This window comes from Chionomys nivalis, chromosome 18, assembly GCF_950005125.1.
Source record: "Chionomys nivalis chromosome 18, mChiNiv1.1, whole genome shotgun sequence".
Classification (NCBI taxonomy): Eukaryota; Metazoa; Chordata; class Mammalia; order Rodentia; family Cricetidae; genus Chionomys; species Chionomys nivalis.
In genome coordinates, this window is record NC_080103.1 from 37,332,004 (window position 1) to 37,348,016 (window position 16,013).

The 16,013-nt window shown below is 39.9% G+C and overlaps 1 protein-coding gene across 13 annotated transcripts in view; it reads left to right on the forward strand.

Moving 5' to 3' along the window:
- Camk2d (calcium/calmodulin dependent protein kinase II delta) overlaps positions 1-12,251 on the forward strand; it is a 258,045-nt gene extending 245,794 nt beyond the window's left edge. For 10 of the 13 annotated variants that reach the window (XM_057793575.1, XM_057793579.1, XM_057793581.1 and 7 more), the window contains 5 exons: positions 1,952-2,027; positions 5,665-5,759; positions 7,451-7,679; positions 8,811-8,896; positions 10,201-12,251. In XM_057793575.1, the coding sequence (XP_057649558.1) occupies positions 1,952-2,027; positions 5,665-5,759; positions 7,451-7,679; positions 8,811-8,874 (464 nt within the window). In that variant the 3' untranslated portion in view covers positions 8,875-8,896; positions 10,201-12,251. Of the gene's footprint in view, positions 1-1,951; positions 2,028-5,664; positions 5,760-7,450; positions 7,684-8,810; positions 8,897-10,200 lie in introns of those variants that run through there. The other 3 variants (XM_057793586.1, XM_057793587.1, XM_057793580.1) reach the window with 2 other exon arrangements.
- Positions 12,252-16,013: the final 3,762 nt, after the last annotated feature.

Consider the following 16,013-nt stretch of genomic DNA (forward strand, 5'->3'; position numbering starts at 1 on the left):
AAAAACATTATTAGTTTTAAATGCGGAGTCTTGTGTGAGGAGGGAGCTTGGGCAGAGCCAGGTCCTTACACTCCCCCTTTCTGAGCAACTTTTCATGGATGCTCTTCAGGCTCCAGAGTCAGGTTAGCTGTCCGGGCCTTTGCCAAAGCTTCACACTGCCAAGGCCACAGACAGACAAATCACCTAACTAAACTGAATGTGTCACTGGCAGTCTCCCTACTACAGAACTCTCGGCTGTTACCACTCCATCAATAAATCCTGAGGATGGCTGTGATATTCATACCAATCAGTCAAACAAACAAACAAACAAAAAAAAACCAAATATTATGTGTGTAAGAGGAGCTAGGAACGTTCATGTTCTGCTCTTGCATACAAGTAAGAAATTACACAACTACTATGACCTTCTAATAGTGATATTACAATATTTCATATTATCAGCATTTACATTGTTAGTATCCACTGTATGGGCTAATCGAATAATCATTTTATAAGATACCTGACTGATGTGTTTGGTATGAGATGGTATATAGTCTTCATGGAGTCAAATTAATCTTACAATTTTATTCTTCATTAAGAAATGATTTCACCTAGATCACTTGGATTTTGAAGGTGAACACACACTAAAGTTTGTGTTAAAGTATGAAGAACAGATTCATTTTAAAAAGTGGTTCCTGTAACCAATAAAGAATTAAAAGCAAAGGTTAGCATCTTCATGATGAATGAGAATGTCGCAATGCCTCACACAGAAAAACTGAGAAAAACTTTGAACCACCAATCTGATTCTGATGATGAACAGTGATCCTAAAATGAAACCTAATCAACTTAATATTTTTAATATAATTTATATTTAAATATGATAAATATTAATATTAGAACATAATTTCATGAGTAAAAAGCATTCTGAAATTAAGAAAATGTTGTCAGTAATCTCAATGGATCAAATTCACAAATATATTTAACATCTAAGAGCAAAAGTTTCTTAGGCAACTCAAAGAAATAACATGTTCTTTGCTCATAAGGAATTTTCTATTTAACTAGGAGGGCACAGCTGACACAGTTAACAAAGCTTAATAGCAACCAAATAAGCCATGTGCTTTAACTTAAGGAGGTGCCAGGGATACCCAGGGGACAGTTCAGGAACTATGGGTATTCAATAAAAGGGTAGGAGCACTCGAAGCACATGCAACTGGAAAAGAATTTGCTGAAAGAGTGATGTCTGAGCCAGACCCACCATTAATAATTTTACCAATCCTAGGTAGGAAAAGACACTGATGATGTTTGATGTTTGTTGGGTTTGATAGTTTTGCAAGGGGCTTCTGTCTACATTGGCAGCATTCCTATGTCTCTGTCTCAATTTTAAGAGTGTACTAATAGCCATTTACCTAAATACAATGGCCTATCACAGTGTTAATGCCCTCTTCTGGAAGGGCCAGGCAGGTTGACCTGAAACGTAAGAAGTCTGTAGTCACCTAATGTTGGACGTCTTGGTGCAACATACCATCTTCACTCTGAAGCTGGGTGTTTGTTCTTTGGTATTTTTATAACCTGACTTTTTTGGTGACACATTTGTTAACAGAGAGCATGTTCTCTAAGTCACGGTGATAAAGATAGCAAAAGTAAATTCAACCTTCCGGGTACCTGTTGTTTGTCATAAATGAGATGGAGTAGTATCTCCGAGACGACTGAGACCTGAGATCCCTGCTACAATCTAGATTCTGAATCTTCTGGTCTGGGCTGGGGCCTGGACCTCTGTGCTTCTAAGTGCTCCAAGGAGTCATAGTTGTTGTTGGCCTCCCATTTTGAGCTAAAGACTGTGCAAAAGGAGCGGCCATTTTTTTCCAGGAGAGATGGTTTATATGATACCCTCATTTAGCAGAGTAGCTGTATCATTGGCTGAAATCATGTGTGATCCTTGTCCTTTGTTCTCATTCAACTCTGTCTTTGCTTTTAGCACGAAAGCAGGAGATCATCAAAGTCACCGAGCAGCTGATTGAAGCTATCAACAATGGGGACTTCGAAGCTTACACGTGAGTAGAGACAGACACATTTGCTTTGCTTCCACACACTGGCCGAGTGCATTCTTTCCGCCGTTGTATTTTTCAGGGTGCCTGAAGTCCTGCCTGTTTAAGCCCTGCTTTAACATGTTGACAAGAGCTTTCTGTCGTATAAATGACAAAGGACACTCAAGAAAGAAACAACTTGTTTATAATTTCAGAGAGATGACTCAACTTCTGATCTAAAAACCGAGAACGGCTTTGTGAATGACGCTTCTTTGTAATCACCCACAGTTCTGAGCAAAAGTAGGCCACCAGAGAAATCCAGGAAGACTAGGATTTACAAAGAGTGAAAGCAGAGAAATTTGTTCCTTTGTAGTTGGGCCAGGGATTGAGACAGAAAAAGATGACAAACATTGATGTCAAGGGTTCTTTCCCCTCATGAATCAGTGAAGCTCAGCTTCATCTCCATCAGTTCAGTATGTTTTTGTATTAAGAAGATTTTTGACTGAAGAGGAGGATTTTATGCTTAATTTCAATAGTTACAGACTTCTGGGTTACATTTTTATCAAATGTGATTTATCAAAGGAAATCACTTTGCTTGGAAAAAAATAAAACATTTTATTTAAATAATATATGAAGTGTCGTTGCAATGCTATTTGGTGATGTAAATCCATGGTTTTTCCTTATTACATAATCCCACTATGTGAAAGTATTAAATGCAAAAACATGAATAAATAAATAAATAAAAAGAAAAGGATTGATTCTGATCTCTCGTTAGAAAAATGTTTCTCAGTTTAACAGCAGGAAAAATGATCACAAATGAGAAGATAAACTAATCTCCCGACTGGTAAAATTTGTACGCATCACTAATTTTAAAAGGCGAAACCAAAACCAGAGAATCAACTTAGAAAGGCGTTTACAAAATGTGTCAAAAGTTAGCTTTTATGCTGAGTGGATAAGATTGGAAAGAAACAAAATTTGAAAAGAATATGAGCTGGACTTTAATAGACAAAAATATCAATGACAAAATGAATATGGCCTGCTCGTGCCCCCTACCTAAGTGTGTGCCCAAGCAAAGCCTGTGATAAACTGAAGCCCTCAAAAACCGTGAACCCAAATAAATCCTCTTCCCCTTAAACTGTGGCAAAAGTAAGTAATAGAAGGATGTTCACTGTCCAGACACACACAAAATAGGCAATGTGAAATATGGAAAAGAATCACTCAGTCTACAGACTAAGCTAGTATCTTACACATACAAACATGTGCATACACCTGAATATGCGTGTGGGCAACCGCTCTTCATTAACATCTAATAAAGGACACTTGGTAACAGAAACACAGGGGTTGGAGCTTGGATCCCTGTTGTCCCCGAGCTCTCTCAAAAACTGTGGCTGATAATGCCTCCTTGCTGTATAAATTGCTTTTTTAAAAAATTATTTTTACCATTAAAACCTTGTGAGTCCTCTCTGCATCTCTTAAGAATTCTAAGACTCTTAAAAAGCTCTTTTTTTGTGATAGCCATCCTCTTTGGAAGACAAAAGTTGTGTCTTGCTTTTGTTTCACTGATAGGGTATAATTGTAACCAGTATATATGAGGTATTTACAGTTCCCACACAGTTCAAAGTAGGATATTTAAGTAACTCATTGTCTTAATAGCCCATCACCTCTTCTTTGCCTAGAGAGGCCTGTCATTTGGCCTAGATTTGTACTTCCAGGACCCAGGATAGATAATCCAATATTACTTCCATTCTTAAGCTTCTTAGGTTGAAGAACATGTTGGTGAGGCTCTGGCAGCTGGTCCCTAAGTTTTCCTCACAGTAACACCCACCAATATGTCAAGAATCCTGTCAGTCTTTATTAATCTGAGACCTATGATGAGAGAAAGAGTAATAGAGAAATGGTGGATAAGTGATAACTGTAGATGATAGATAGGTGGGTAGATGGAAGATTGATAGATGATAGATAGATAGATAGATAGATAGATAGATAGATAGATGATAGACAGATAGATTGATAGATAGATAGATAGATAGATAGATAGATAGATGATAGACAGATCGATCGATAGATGATAGACAGATAGATAGATAGATAGATAGATAGATAGATAAACAGATCGATCGATAGATGATAGATAGATAGATAGATAGATAGATAGATAGATAGATAGATAGATTATAGATGATAATGAATGACAAAGAAGCGAAAAAAGAGAATAACACTTGCAAATGCCAATGTGAGGTAGTATGGAGTTTGGTTTGACAGACTGACAACTAAGCCATATTTTATAGAGGAAATAATAACACCTGGCAGAATAAATTTTTGTTGCCATAGGAACACTGTTCTTCCCGCTTCACTCCTTAGGAAGAAATTATATATATTTGACTTGGGCTTAAAAATACCTGCCCAGCAGGCAGTCGGAGACAAAGTTCATTATTTCCCCTCTACCACCGCCTTCCTCGCAAAGGATAATTGCTGCGGTTTGAGACCTCAAAGTGTTCTCTCCAGGCCACCAGCTCTGCATTCCTTTGTTTGTGTTTTTTGAAGCAGGGACTCGTGGTGCCCAGGCTGGCCTGGGACTCCTGCTGAAAAACATGTGTGCCCCACCATTCCTGGTGTGCCAGCACCATGTTCCATGAACTGTGCTAGGCTCTGAAAAGCCACAGGGAGTTAGGCTTGCAAATTTGTTTCCCTGATGAACAGTTAAGAAAGTTTCCCTCCAGTATTGAGCATGTCCATTTGAAATTAAATGGGTTCCCACCCACTGCATTTCTCATTTGCAGCAAATTAATAAATAGGCCGAAAATGTTTTTATTTGTACCCTGAGTCTTTGCTGCCTTCCTCCAACTCGGGACCTTCCACATCCCTGCAAAACTCTGACTCATCCCTAAAAACCCAGCTCTAATTTTCTTTCTTTCTTGTATCATTTCCATCCATTATAACCTGCCTTTGAAGCATGTTGTGTTAACTTCTATTTTAGTATCAATGACTTATAGTTGCCTTTTACTATAGATCACATTTAATAGTTTGAATAAATAAATTTCTCCAAAGAAAGCCTATTGGTTTCTTGTGAATAGTTTAGAGATGCACACCCCTTTGCTGAATTCTGCTTCTGGAATTAAAGGAACTACTATGCCCATTGAAACACCTATTACTTTTCTTTTGAAAGTGAAATGAGCTTTAAGCATGTGCTTAAAGCAATCTTACGGGCATTCCCGGGAAATTCAGACTGACATTCTACTCTTCAAGTCACTTACAACGTGGATGTTTGAGAAGGATAGACAAAGTGGGTCCCTTAAAAGTCATTCCAAAAATTATTTCCCAAACCAAAGATGATTTGAAAGGACTTAGAGTATGTCCTCTACTTTGAGAAAACTTGAAACATAAGAAACTTAAGTCAAAAGTTAGAAAACTAAAGCATTAACTTTGGGGATTAAAAACCAAGAAATGATTGTGCTTGAGCTGGTTAACTTGGTTTTGTGCCTCTACAAAATGACAATTTGGAGTCTGCTTTTTGATCACCTTGTCAAGGTCTATGGTAGAAATTTCCTATTTGGGGTTTTTTTAATAGAATCTCTTTCCTTCACTGACCATAAGCAAGAATGCTTAGACTTAAAAGAACAAACCTGTCAGCACAGTTACTCATGAAATCTTTCTCTTGCTGCAGAAAAATCTGCGATCCAGGCCTCACTGCCTTTGAACCTGAAGCTTTGGGCAACTTAGTGGAAGGGATGGACTTTCACAGATTCTACTTTGAAAACGGTAGCTATTCTACGTTCTTTGCCAACTTCTCCTTGAACTTCTCCCAACACAGACTCTTTGGCTCTTTCCTGCAGTGGGGATTTTTACTGACATATATCCACCATGAAAATTGTGCTTTGGGGGAACCAAAAGATATGCACTTCATACCTAAATAGTCCTTTATGTTTTGGAAAATATGGAAACACCCATTAAGACCAAGTGAATGGACAAGATAAGCCATATAATGTTATGAACATGTATTACTTTGAGCTTTTGTCATATGGTTAATATGGGGAAGAGAAACCACAGCCATGATACCCACAGTGGCTGAGCACTGCTGGAAAGTCTAGAGGTCACTTTCAAGTTATTGCACGAACAAAGATGAACAATCAGGAAAATAAAGATAAAACTGAGCCAAAGGCCCGGCATTAGCAAGAATTCCCTCCATCATTTTACTTGGGCCTCACAGCCTTAAATGTATGTGAAAGGTACCTATTTCTATGGTATGTGAAAGGAATTCAGTCTTTTTGCCATGAGATCCTGTTGAATTAAGGAGGACTTGCATGATAATTAAGGTAATTAGGTTCACTTCTAGTGATCAAAAGCATTGACAAGTCTACATGGCATGTGTTTTTAGTGCATGACTTTCTCTCTCTCTCTCGCCATGTGTTAGGTGTTTGCAAACAAATAAGCAACAATAAGTAATTTAAATTAATTTGTGTTAACAAAGCTTAGTTAAATATTCTCATATTCCATATATTTTAGCATTTTAATGGAGGCATCTAATATTCTTTAATCTGCCTGTCGATCAACACCATTTTATTTCTAGTAAAATCGTTAATTAATCCATTAATATTTCACCCATTTCAGCATTACACTGTGCACTATTATTTTCCATAAGTGTGTTCTGTCCATAATGGGGTATTTTTTTATGTCACTAACATTTCAAGTAATTTAAAGAAGCATTGCCTGAGAATGAGAAGTGTTTGGGTAACAGCTAGAATAACACAGCCTCTTCTAATCTACAGAACACCATCAATAGGAATTGTGTTCAGAATCCACAAATCTCTTGATCAAGTGATTAGAATGGATATAGGTATTATCCCAACACCAGAGATTGGAGCCTGGTGAGGAACGTCTGTTCATAACCAGCTGTGTGATGAAGCAATGGATTGTGAAGTGTGACTAGCTGATCACAATTGTGTACATTCTGACCAAACTGAAGAGGCACCGGATTTGATGCAGAAACATATCTATTCAGGGAAACAGTGACTGTAAAATTGACACTTGGGGTACTTCCCTCATCCCACATGCTACTGAAGAAATACCACCGCAAGTCACCCCGTCAACAGCCCCAGTGGGAGTAGCTCAGGGTACCTGAGCCAGGGTTTCTCCTCTCTCCATAGGGTGGCTTCTGCTTCTAGCCCTTGCTTTATAACTGCATCTGTGTAGCTTTTCTGCCTAATTAATGAAAATTTCCAGAGTAGTACATATTACCTCTTAAGGAAATCAAAGAAGATGAAGATTATCCACTTTTGTTTCATTGTTTGTACTTTATACAACACCCAGCACTCAGCTGCTGCAAATTGGCTAATGCATTAAGACATGGATGAGTACCATTCCTCGTCGATCCCACCTGAAGTTAATCCTGATTTTAGTTTACTACATTGTGAGACCTTAATTTGTTTTCTTTTTATATCGTTCTCTTTCAGCTTTGTCCAAAAGCAATAAACCAATCCACACTATCATCCTGAACCCTCACGTGCATCTGGTGGGAGACGACGCAGCCTGCATCGCATACATCCGGCTCACACAATACATGGACGGCAGTGGAATGCCAAAGACGATGCAGTCGGAAGAGACGCGCGTGTGGCACCGCCGTGATGGGAAGTGGCAGAATGTTCACTTTCATCGTTCGGGGTCACCCACAGTACCCATCAAGTAAATATTTCTAGGCTGTCATATCTTGTTAATGTGCCCCTTGTAGTAGGCAAATTTAGAAAACAGTATTCAAAGAGAAAATATCAGGTGTTATCAGTATTCTTCCTCAAATGTTTAATTCCCAACAGACAGAAAATAATAATAATAATAAGACAGATAACTCACAACACACCTTGTGAGTGCCTCTCCTATGCTAGATGCAGGGAGAAAAGGCATTTTCCACGGGAAACATATATTCTGTTTTGGGAGGCAATTATTCACTAAGAGCGTGGAAAAAAATAAACTATGCGCTTGACTTGAGAGTTGGGTGCAGTGAACAACCAATGCATCAAAACATCCATACTCTGCCTAAGAGACTAAATTCTGAGCAAAATTTTACACAGGGAACAGAATCTGAAGATACAGAAATGGAAAAAGTACACAAGTGAGAGAGTCCAAGCTAGGGAAACATTGTGAAGTTACAGTGCTAGGACTTAGAAACATTAGAAAACAGGGCAGAACAGGACAGGCTGGCTTGCTGGCGTGTACGGGAATGATAGGAAATCATTTGAATCAGTAAAATGGGATGAGCTGAAAGTGAGAAGAAAGCAAAGTCGGGTGAAGCCTGGCCCACCGATCATCTCTTTGCAGCATCCCCTGGCACTGTTTGAAGATACCTGGTCTGGAGCCCAGGTCTCACAAACAGCCACTCAACACGCCCCAGCAAAGCCATTTCGACTTCTCAGTTTGAAGGCAGATTATCAAACACAGAGCTTTTCAAAGGTCCTCTCTGTCATTTTAGCCACCATCTAGCACTGTTGGATATGCAAAAAAAGGAATAAAGAGGATCAATAAAGAGAAAAATAAATCCTAATAACAAAAAATAGGTTAAAATACATTTAAAATAACGTAGCTATGTTATCAAAAGGAAGACACAAAGGGAGTGAAAAATAAAGTTTGTGTTAGTGTTTTTGTGGTTTTCACCCCAAAGAGGTAACCACAAATTGCCAGCTGTTCTAGATAGGATGGATGTGTTTTGTATTGGGCAAGGGGCTAGTTTTCTCTGCAGTTCTCTGAAGTGTTAAGGGATAGAGCCTATTTAAGAAAACTTCCTTTTATGCCAGGTGGCTTAAATGGGGCTTCTCTTAATAGGCCACCCTGTATTCCAAATGGGAAAGAAAACTCAGGAAGCTCCTCTTTGTGGCAAAACATCTGAAAACCATTCACATTTGGGTCTTGTAAGTAGCATCCTGCCCCACAGTTCTGTGTGATGTGGCTCTTGCCGGAAAAGCTGCATGGCTGGTGTTCTTCCCTTTCTGGACATTGGCTCAGCAATCTACTCAGTGGAACACAGAGGAGGTCTTTGGAAATCCATCGTGGCTTTGCATGAGTCCTTAGTTCTAGCGTTCATTTTCTATCATCACCACTATTTGCAAGGTAACATACGCCAAGGAGGACCTTTTCCCAACAGCCGGATCACACCACTTTCACATCCCGGAGTTCTCACATCATATCTGGGTTAATGCAGACAACTCTAAGTTATCCACAGCAATTTCTATTAAGCATTGAAATCCCTTGAGCTTTGCTGTCTTTCGGAAGTTGCAATGTTAGCTGTCGACGGGTTAATATGTACATGAGCTCACTGTGTCTGACTGAATGGAACGGCGGGAGCCTGGGGGCAGGGGCACAACTGAAAGTCCAGCTGAACTTGAACTTGAAACAAACACAAAGGTCATTCTGATAACAGACAGTTGACTGCAAGTAAATCCATGCTTGTGTTGTTGTTTTTAAAGGTTTAGGGTACAGACGTGAGTAGTTGTCACTGTTTCTATTTTCTATTCAAGATTAGAACCTTATGCCGGGCGGTGGTGGCGCACGCCTTTAATCCCAGCACTTGGGAGGCAGAGCCAGGTGGATCTCTGTGAGTTCGAGACCAGCCTGGTCTACAAGAGCTAGTTCCAGGACAGGCTCCAAAACCACAGAGAAACCCTGTCTCGAAAAACCAAAAAAAAAAAAAAAAAAAAAAAAAAAACCTTTAAGAAATGGTGCTCTTGGTTATAGCTTTAAAGACTTGAATAATAATAATCATTCTCTACTTTTGAGACTATATTCCTTGCTGAACTGACTTTTAATTTTGATTTCCCAAGGAATTTACGCATAATGAGCAAAACGCACAGAGTGAAGTTGAACTTTGATTCTGTTTCAACCAAATACTAATATGAATTTATTAAATTTGTCTAGTAAATATGAATACTTAAAACATATATTTATATTTAATAATGTGATTGAAGCCTGTGACCCCTTCTGTTCTTTTTTTTACAGCTTAGCTTTGTTTGAGCAAATACATAATATTGATTGCCTAGAATTGTCTTTGTTAAAGTGTGTTATTTTGTCTTCCAAAGATCACAGGCAAAGATCTCATACAACGTATTTCCAATCTGAGCTTGAGCTACGTTATAAAAATTGCACCTTAGTAACATCTGTGGCAAAAAGTCTCGTATTTTATAGAAAGCAATATAATTTATTTCTTCCTCCTTTTCAGCTAACTGTCAACAGTGCCACTTCTGCGTTCTGTTCTCACGGCACCTGGCGGGAAACCCTGGGACGTCCTCTCCTCCTCTTCATGCATGTTTCTGATGCATGAAGTTGTGAAGGTTCTCCATGTAATGCACATGTGACCCATCATCATATCATATATTCCTTCCTATGCGTTCTTTAACTGGCTACTGGATGGGACGCTCCATGCAAACTTAAATCACCGTTGGCAAACCATAGAGGGAGGTCAGACGAGAAAATTTCACAATATTCCAAGTTCAACTGATCCATCAGGTTTCTCTGTTTATGCCAAGATTTAGAAGGTTTCATTAAAATTATTGTTCTCGGAATGACTGTGAGAGAAAAGTAAATCTTTTTAAAACGCTGCCATTAATCTTTTGGAGCTTTTTGTTGGGATTTTGGGTTTTTTTTTTCTTGTTGTTTGTTTTTAAGGCTAATATGTATGTACCTTTAGTTCCTGGTGTGATCCTGGTAGAAATGAATGCTTTTCTCTGAAAGTGTTGGTGTTGTGTAAATGGAGTGGTTAGGTGGGCAGAATCTTGTGTGATTGCAGGGGCAAGAATCAGTTGGTGTTCTACCATCAAAGCCATGTTAATTTGAGTCAAACTGAATACTGGGAAACATTAACATCATTTACAAGTTTGATTGCTTTCAGATAAGCACAATTCTGGTGAACACTTGACACTGATTTTGCTTTTTTTCTTTCTCAAATTCTGTTGTTTTCGTTTTGTAATATTTGTTTTAATTTCTCTCTCTCTCTCTCATCTGTTGGTCTGTCTGTCTTTCTGTAGCTGGTAATGTGTAAAAATAACAGTAAAATTTGCATATGAAAGTAAAAATAGAAATCAAGGTCTTTTGGAGGAAGCTAAAACTAGCACTTCCTGTCTTTTCAGGGCCCGCAGAGTTGTTATTTTAAATAAAGGTTTTTAATTCAGCTTAGGCCACCACTTGTGCATAGGTATCCCACTAGGTTAAAAGCATTGGGAGTGTTGAGACTTGCGCTGACAGCAGTAAGAACCTGCAACAATGTCCTGGTTCTCTATTGACTAGGTACATCATCTGAAGACCAAGTTGAGGGTGACCAGGGTGATATGCAGAGCACTTGCTTGGACCTGGTGGCATGTGAGTGCCTTGACTGCCTGGCTCTCTCTAGCTAGTACCGTGAGGGATATTCTTCATTCTCCATCGTGTTTGAACTTGATCTTTATGACGTGTGCAGTCCTAGCTTCTCTCTTGAGTCACAGTGTCAACTTCCTGCCAGGAGCTAGGGGTTTTCCAGATTAAAGCCAAGAGGAACAGGAAATGCCCACGTTTTCTTTGTGGTTCTCATTTGGTCTTTGTTGATTCAGTCCCGGTGAGGCTGTTTCCCCACCCCGAAATGCTTTGTGGTGCATGGACTCTCCATCAGCATTGAACAACCGTAGCTACTCACAGTCCTCAGAAGCCTATTTTTAAAGCGGAAGCAAACAGCAAAAAGAAAACACACCCCCTACCCTCTTTTTTCTCATTTCACCTTTTGGTCTTGATTGCTAATCACTTTAGATATTGTTGCTAGTGAATGTATGGTAGATGGGTTGAAGCTTTTTCTGATAATTACATGATTTAAAACAATATATATTTAAAATGAATATATACAGTAAATGTATTGAGCCGTGTTAACCTGCCAATGAGATCTGTGAAAAACGTAATAGCCTCACTTTTCCCTTTTTAATTTCTTTTATCTTTCTGTGAAGCAGCTATACGTGGCATACATGTATTTAAAGACACAAATAGTGGTAGGATTTTTTTTTCTCTTTTTGTACACTTTGAACTTAGCATGTGGTGTTGAAGTATTACATAGATCCAGTCTGTCTTCTGCACTAAGATGCGAGGAAATTGTGACTTGCTCTCTCCAGCACAGTGGAATCACACGTTCATCACCTTCCATTGTTTGGAAAATACTGCAGTTTACCATGGGACACTGTATATATTTCTTGCCATAATGGTAAATGACTGATTGATATATTTAAGAGTTAATAAATTTGTGATTTCTGCTGACAGCGTGTCCATCTTTATTTCTTAAGGAATACTATATGCATGCATGGTGCTGGCCACTACCAAGGACATTATGTCCTGCCCTGGTCTCCTTCAGGTAACAACTTGCTGTGACAATGACAAGCTGTATGTTCTCTGCACACAACAGTGCTGTCTTTCCACAGAAAAGTTAGCGGAAAGGAAAGTGGTTGGCAACTGAGCATCCTAAAAGTTTCTCTATGTGCTCCGTTCCGTCCACCTCTTGCTAAACTGCTAGACCGTCTCCCTCTGCTAACACGAATCTGACAGACATCCCCAGGACACAGCCCTACCCCTCCACAACTACAGATTGGAAGAGCACTGTTAGTTAAATCACCACATGCAATTTCTCAAGTCCACTCATGTGATTTACTTTCTCACCGAGACTATTCTTCCTTCGTTCGATGAACCCAAACCTTGACTCATCCATTGAGGTTCAGAATAGATTTGTGCCTCTTCCAGCTATTTGCCTTGGCAGCTTCTAGGCTCTTGTTTGGTCTGTCGTGACTTGCATGGCAGCCTGCATTCACCATCCCTGCTAGCCACACTGCTTTGACAGTGTATTTTTTCATTGTCTTTACTGTGGCAGAGAAGTCGATACAGACTGTGTATTCATCAGTGTACCCCTCCAGCCAAAGCAGGGCAAGGAAGGGAGAGAGTGTTAATAAGCAGCTGTTGAACTGAGGCTTACCATACATGGCAACCTCAAGGTGAGATCAGACAGTCTAGGGTTGGGTGCTGGACTCGGTCATCATTATCTTCATATTTTCTGCAAGTTGCTTCTTCCCTCTGAACTTCAGTTTCCATAATTATAAGATGAATATAATTATAAAAGTTAAGTTATAACACCCTGAGCATTAGAAATAAACTATACAAAATGCCTAGAATACTATTTGGCATGTATTCAATGGACACCATTGGGCGTGGTATAAATGACTGTAATCTCAGCAGTTTTGAAAGTGGAAAAGGGAATCTAGAGTTCAAGGCCAGTGTAGGCTACATAGAAAGACCCTGCCTCAACCAAACTTACATATGAACCCTTGCTACTCACTGTGCACCCCTACTCTGGTGCTCATTGCTTGTTCGAGTTCAGGTGGGTGTGTAACTCTTGCTTTGCCCTGAGAAGTTCTCTTCAATTGAGGCTACTGTCATTGCACTAACAGTTTAACAGGATATGCTTGTATCCCAATGTCTCATCAAGATGAAAGTCACAGAGGGAGGGAGTCATCTATGTGAAGATGAGAAAGAGGAGGCAGAGTTGATTGGTACATTCTGGGGAGCCTTTCAAGAGTGTTAGCTTCGACTCGCTACAATTTTGAGTTTCTATGTAAATAAAAGAATTCAATCTAAAGTGAGGATAAATGTAGAAAACACAGCTTTTGTGTCATTTCATTAAATAAAATCCTGACTTCAAACTTTTCATGTCCTTTGTGTCTTCCTTTGTGTGATTTTTTTTATAATGATAACCTTATTTTAATTTTTGTTTTGGGGGTTTGTATATGTGTGTGTTCACCTGTCAATGTCTAGTAGGTTCCTTCACTGATCTCTGCCTAGTTTTCTTTTTGTGTTTGAGGCAGGATCTCTCGGTGAATATGGAGCTTACTGTTTTAGCTAGGCTCACAGGCCATCAAGCCCCCGAGATCCTCCTGCTTCCTCCTTGTTAGTGCTGGGGTTACAGTTGCAGGCTTCTAGACATGGCCTTTACAGGCAGGCTAAGGATCCAAACACAGGTCCTCATTAATGTGTGCCTAACCCTTTCCCCACTGAGCCATCTCCCAGCCCATTTTGACCTTTTGCAAATGAGTTTCCAACCTTTTATAATGAGACATTTCAAACAAAAGTCGTGATTTGAGCCTTAATTAGTTTCAAAAGTCATAAACTTCTGGCTGTCTGATCCAGTGCTCACTCCAGCATCCTCACAAAAGCTGATTTCCCGTGAAATGTCGGCCAGCTGGACTAGGCTGCCTAGCTAGCAAGGCCTAGGGGTATGCCTGTCTCCTTCTTACTGGTATTACAGGCTCCCACCACCACACCTGATTTTTATTTAAGATTTACCTACTCTATGTGTATGTGTGAGGGCCTGCATATTTGTTTGTACACCATGGGGGAGAGGCTGGTACTTGTGGATTCCAGAAGAGGGCATGAGAGCCCCTGGAACTAGTCACAGATGGCCGTGAGCTTCCGTCTGAGTGCCAAGAACTGAACCCAGGTCCTCTGCAAAAGCAGGAAGTGGTCTTTACGGCGGAGTCAGCTCTCCAGCTTTTCTCTGTTCAGGAAGCCTCCGCAGCTCACACTCAGATCACAGACACAGCCACTTTCCCTACTGTGTCAGCATCAATGTCACAATCAGCCGCAGTTCCTGAAAGTCTATGCTTGTCCAGGCCACGCCTCTGCCCTGCATAGCTCAAGCTGGCCTCAAATGTGTGACAGATTCCCTGCTTTGCCTGGCAATTACATAGGTCTCCCCCACTCTTTCTGTCTTAAAGATTCCAACTTCCCATCTCACACTGTGTTTTCTTTTTTCAGCCATAGTAACACAGTGACCATTCTGTTGCTAAAGCGAGAATAGATTTTTGGTCTTAATTTTACTTAACTATCTCAGCGGTACCTCACCCAGTGACTCACAGTCTCCATTGTGAAACACATGCTGTGTAGGTGACATTTGTCTGGAGCTCCACCAGCCTGGGTAAATGCTGCTTCTCGCTCTTTGGTTAATCCTTTTATTTAATTTTTTTTTCCGTTCTGAATTCTTCACTTATTCCCAGAATAATTGCATCTAATCACCATGACTGTTAGTTACTTTAATGATCCTCGAATATATTCTCCTCACCTAGATTATATTTCCCAACTCCAAACATATATGCCCAGCTTCTTATAGGAAATCTACATTATAGGAAATCTACATTATGCTCAGATAGTCTCAAGTCAACATTTTGTCCCATCATTCTGCTCAGACCTTCTCTTGCTGCTCATTCTATATGTCAAGAATTGACAACTTAGTTCTTACTGATCAGACTAGAAACCTTGCCTTCAATTCTAACTCTTTTTCCACTTTAAAATCCATCATCTTTCAAATATACACCAGACTGTGAGCACTAGCATCTGCTGTCTGCTGTCCTGGAATCCAGTACCATCATCTGGTTTATATTCCTGGAACACAGTCCTCACTGGTCTCTCCACTTCTGGTCTTACAGTTTCCCCATACCCAAAGCAGCAGTTGGAGTGCTGTGTTAAAATAGAAGTCAAAGTGTGTTCCTGCTCCATGCAAACCCATGGGATGGTTTAATGCTCTCATTCAGAGTAATCCCCTAGTACAGTCCCTACCTGACATGGATCTCCGTTGTCTGTTTCAGCACTTTCTTCCAGGATGTTCCTGTCTCAGCAGTTTCCTGTGCATGAAATACTCGTTCTCAGAGATCAAAGCAGATGGCTCCTTCATCCCTTTGCATACTAAACTTCGCTTCTTGGCAATATCACCCTGCTGATCCTGAGATGCTAAACTCCCTCCACTTGGACACTTCACATCCATCCTCTTTCCCTGAACATTTTCTCCTCAACATTTACTCTTTTTCATACCGATTTTCTCATTTGTCTTATTTATTATGTATCTCCTCTGGTCTGATATGCCCCAGCACTGAGGACAGGCATTCCCAGTTCCTAGAAATATCTGAACTATAAGAAGTGATCAACAGATGTGGCTTAATGAGTGAATTACCTGCCCCTCCCCCATCTTATACTCAATGTGTA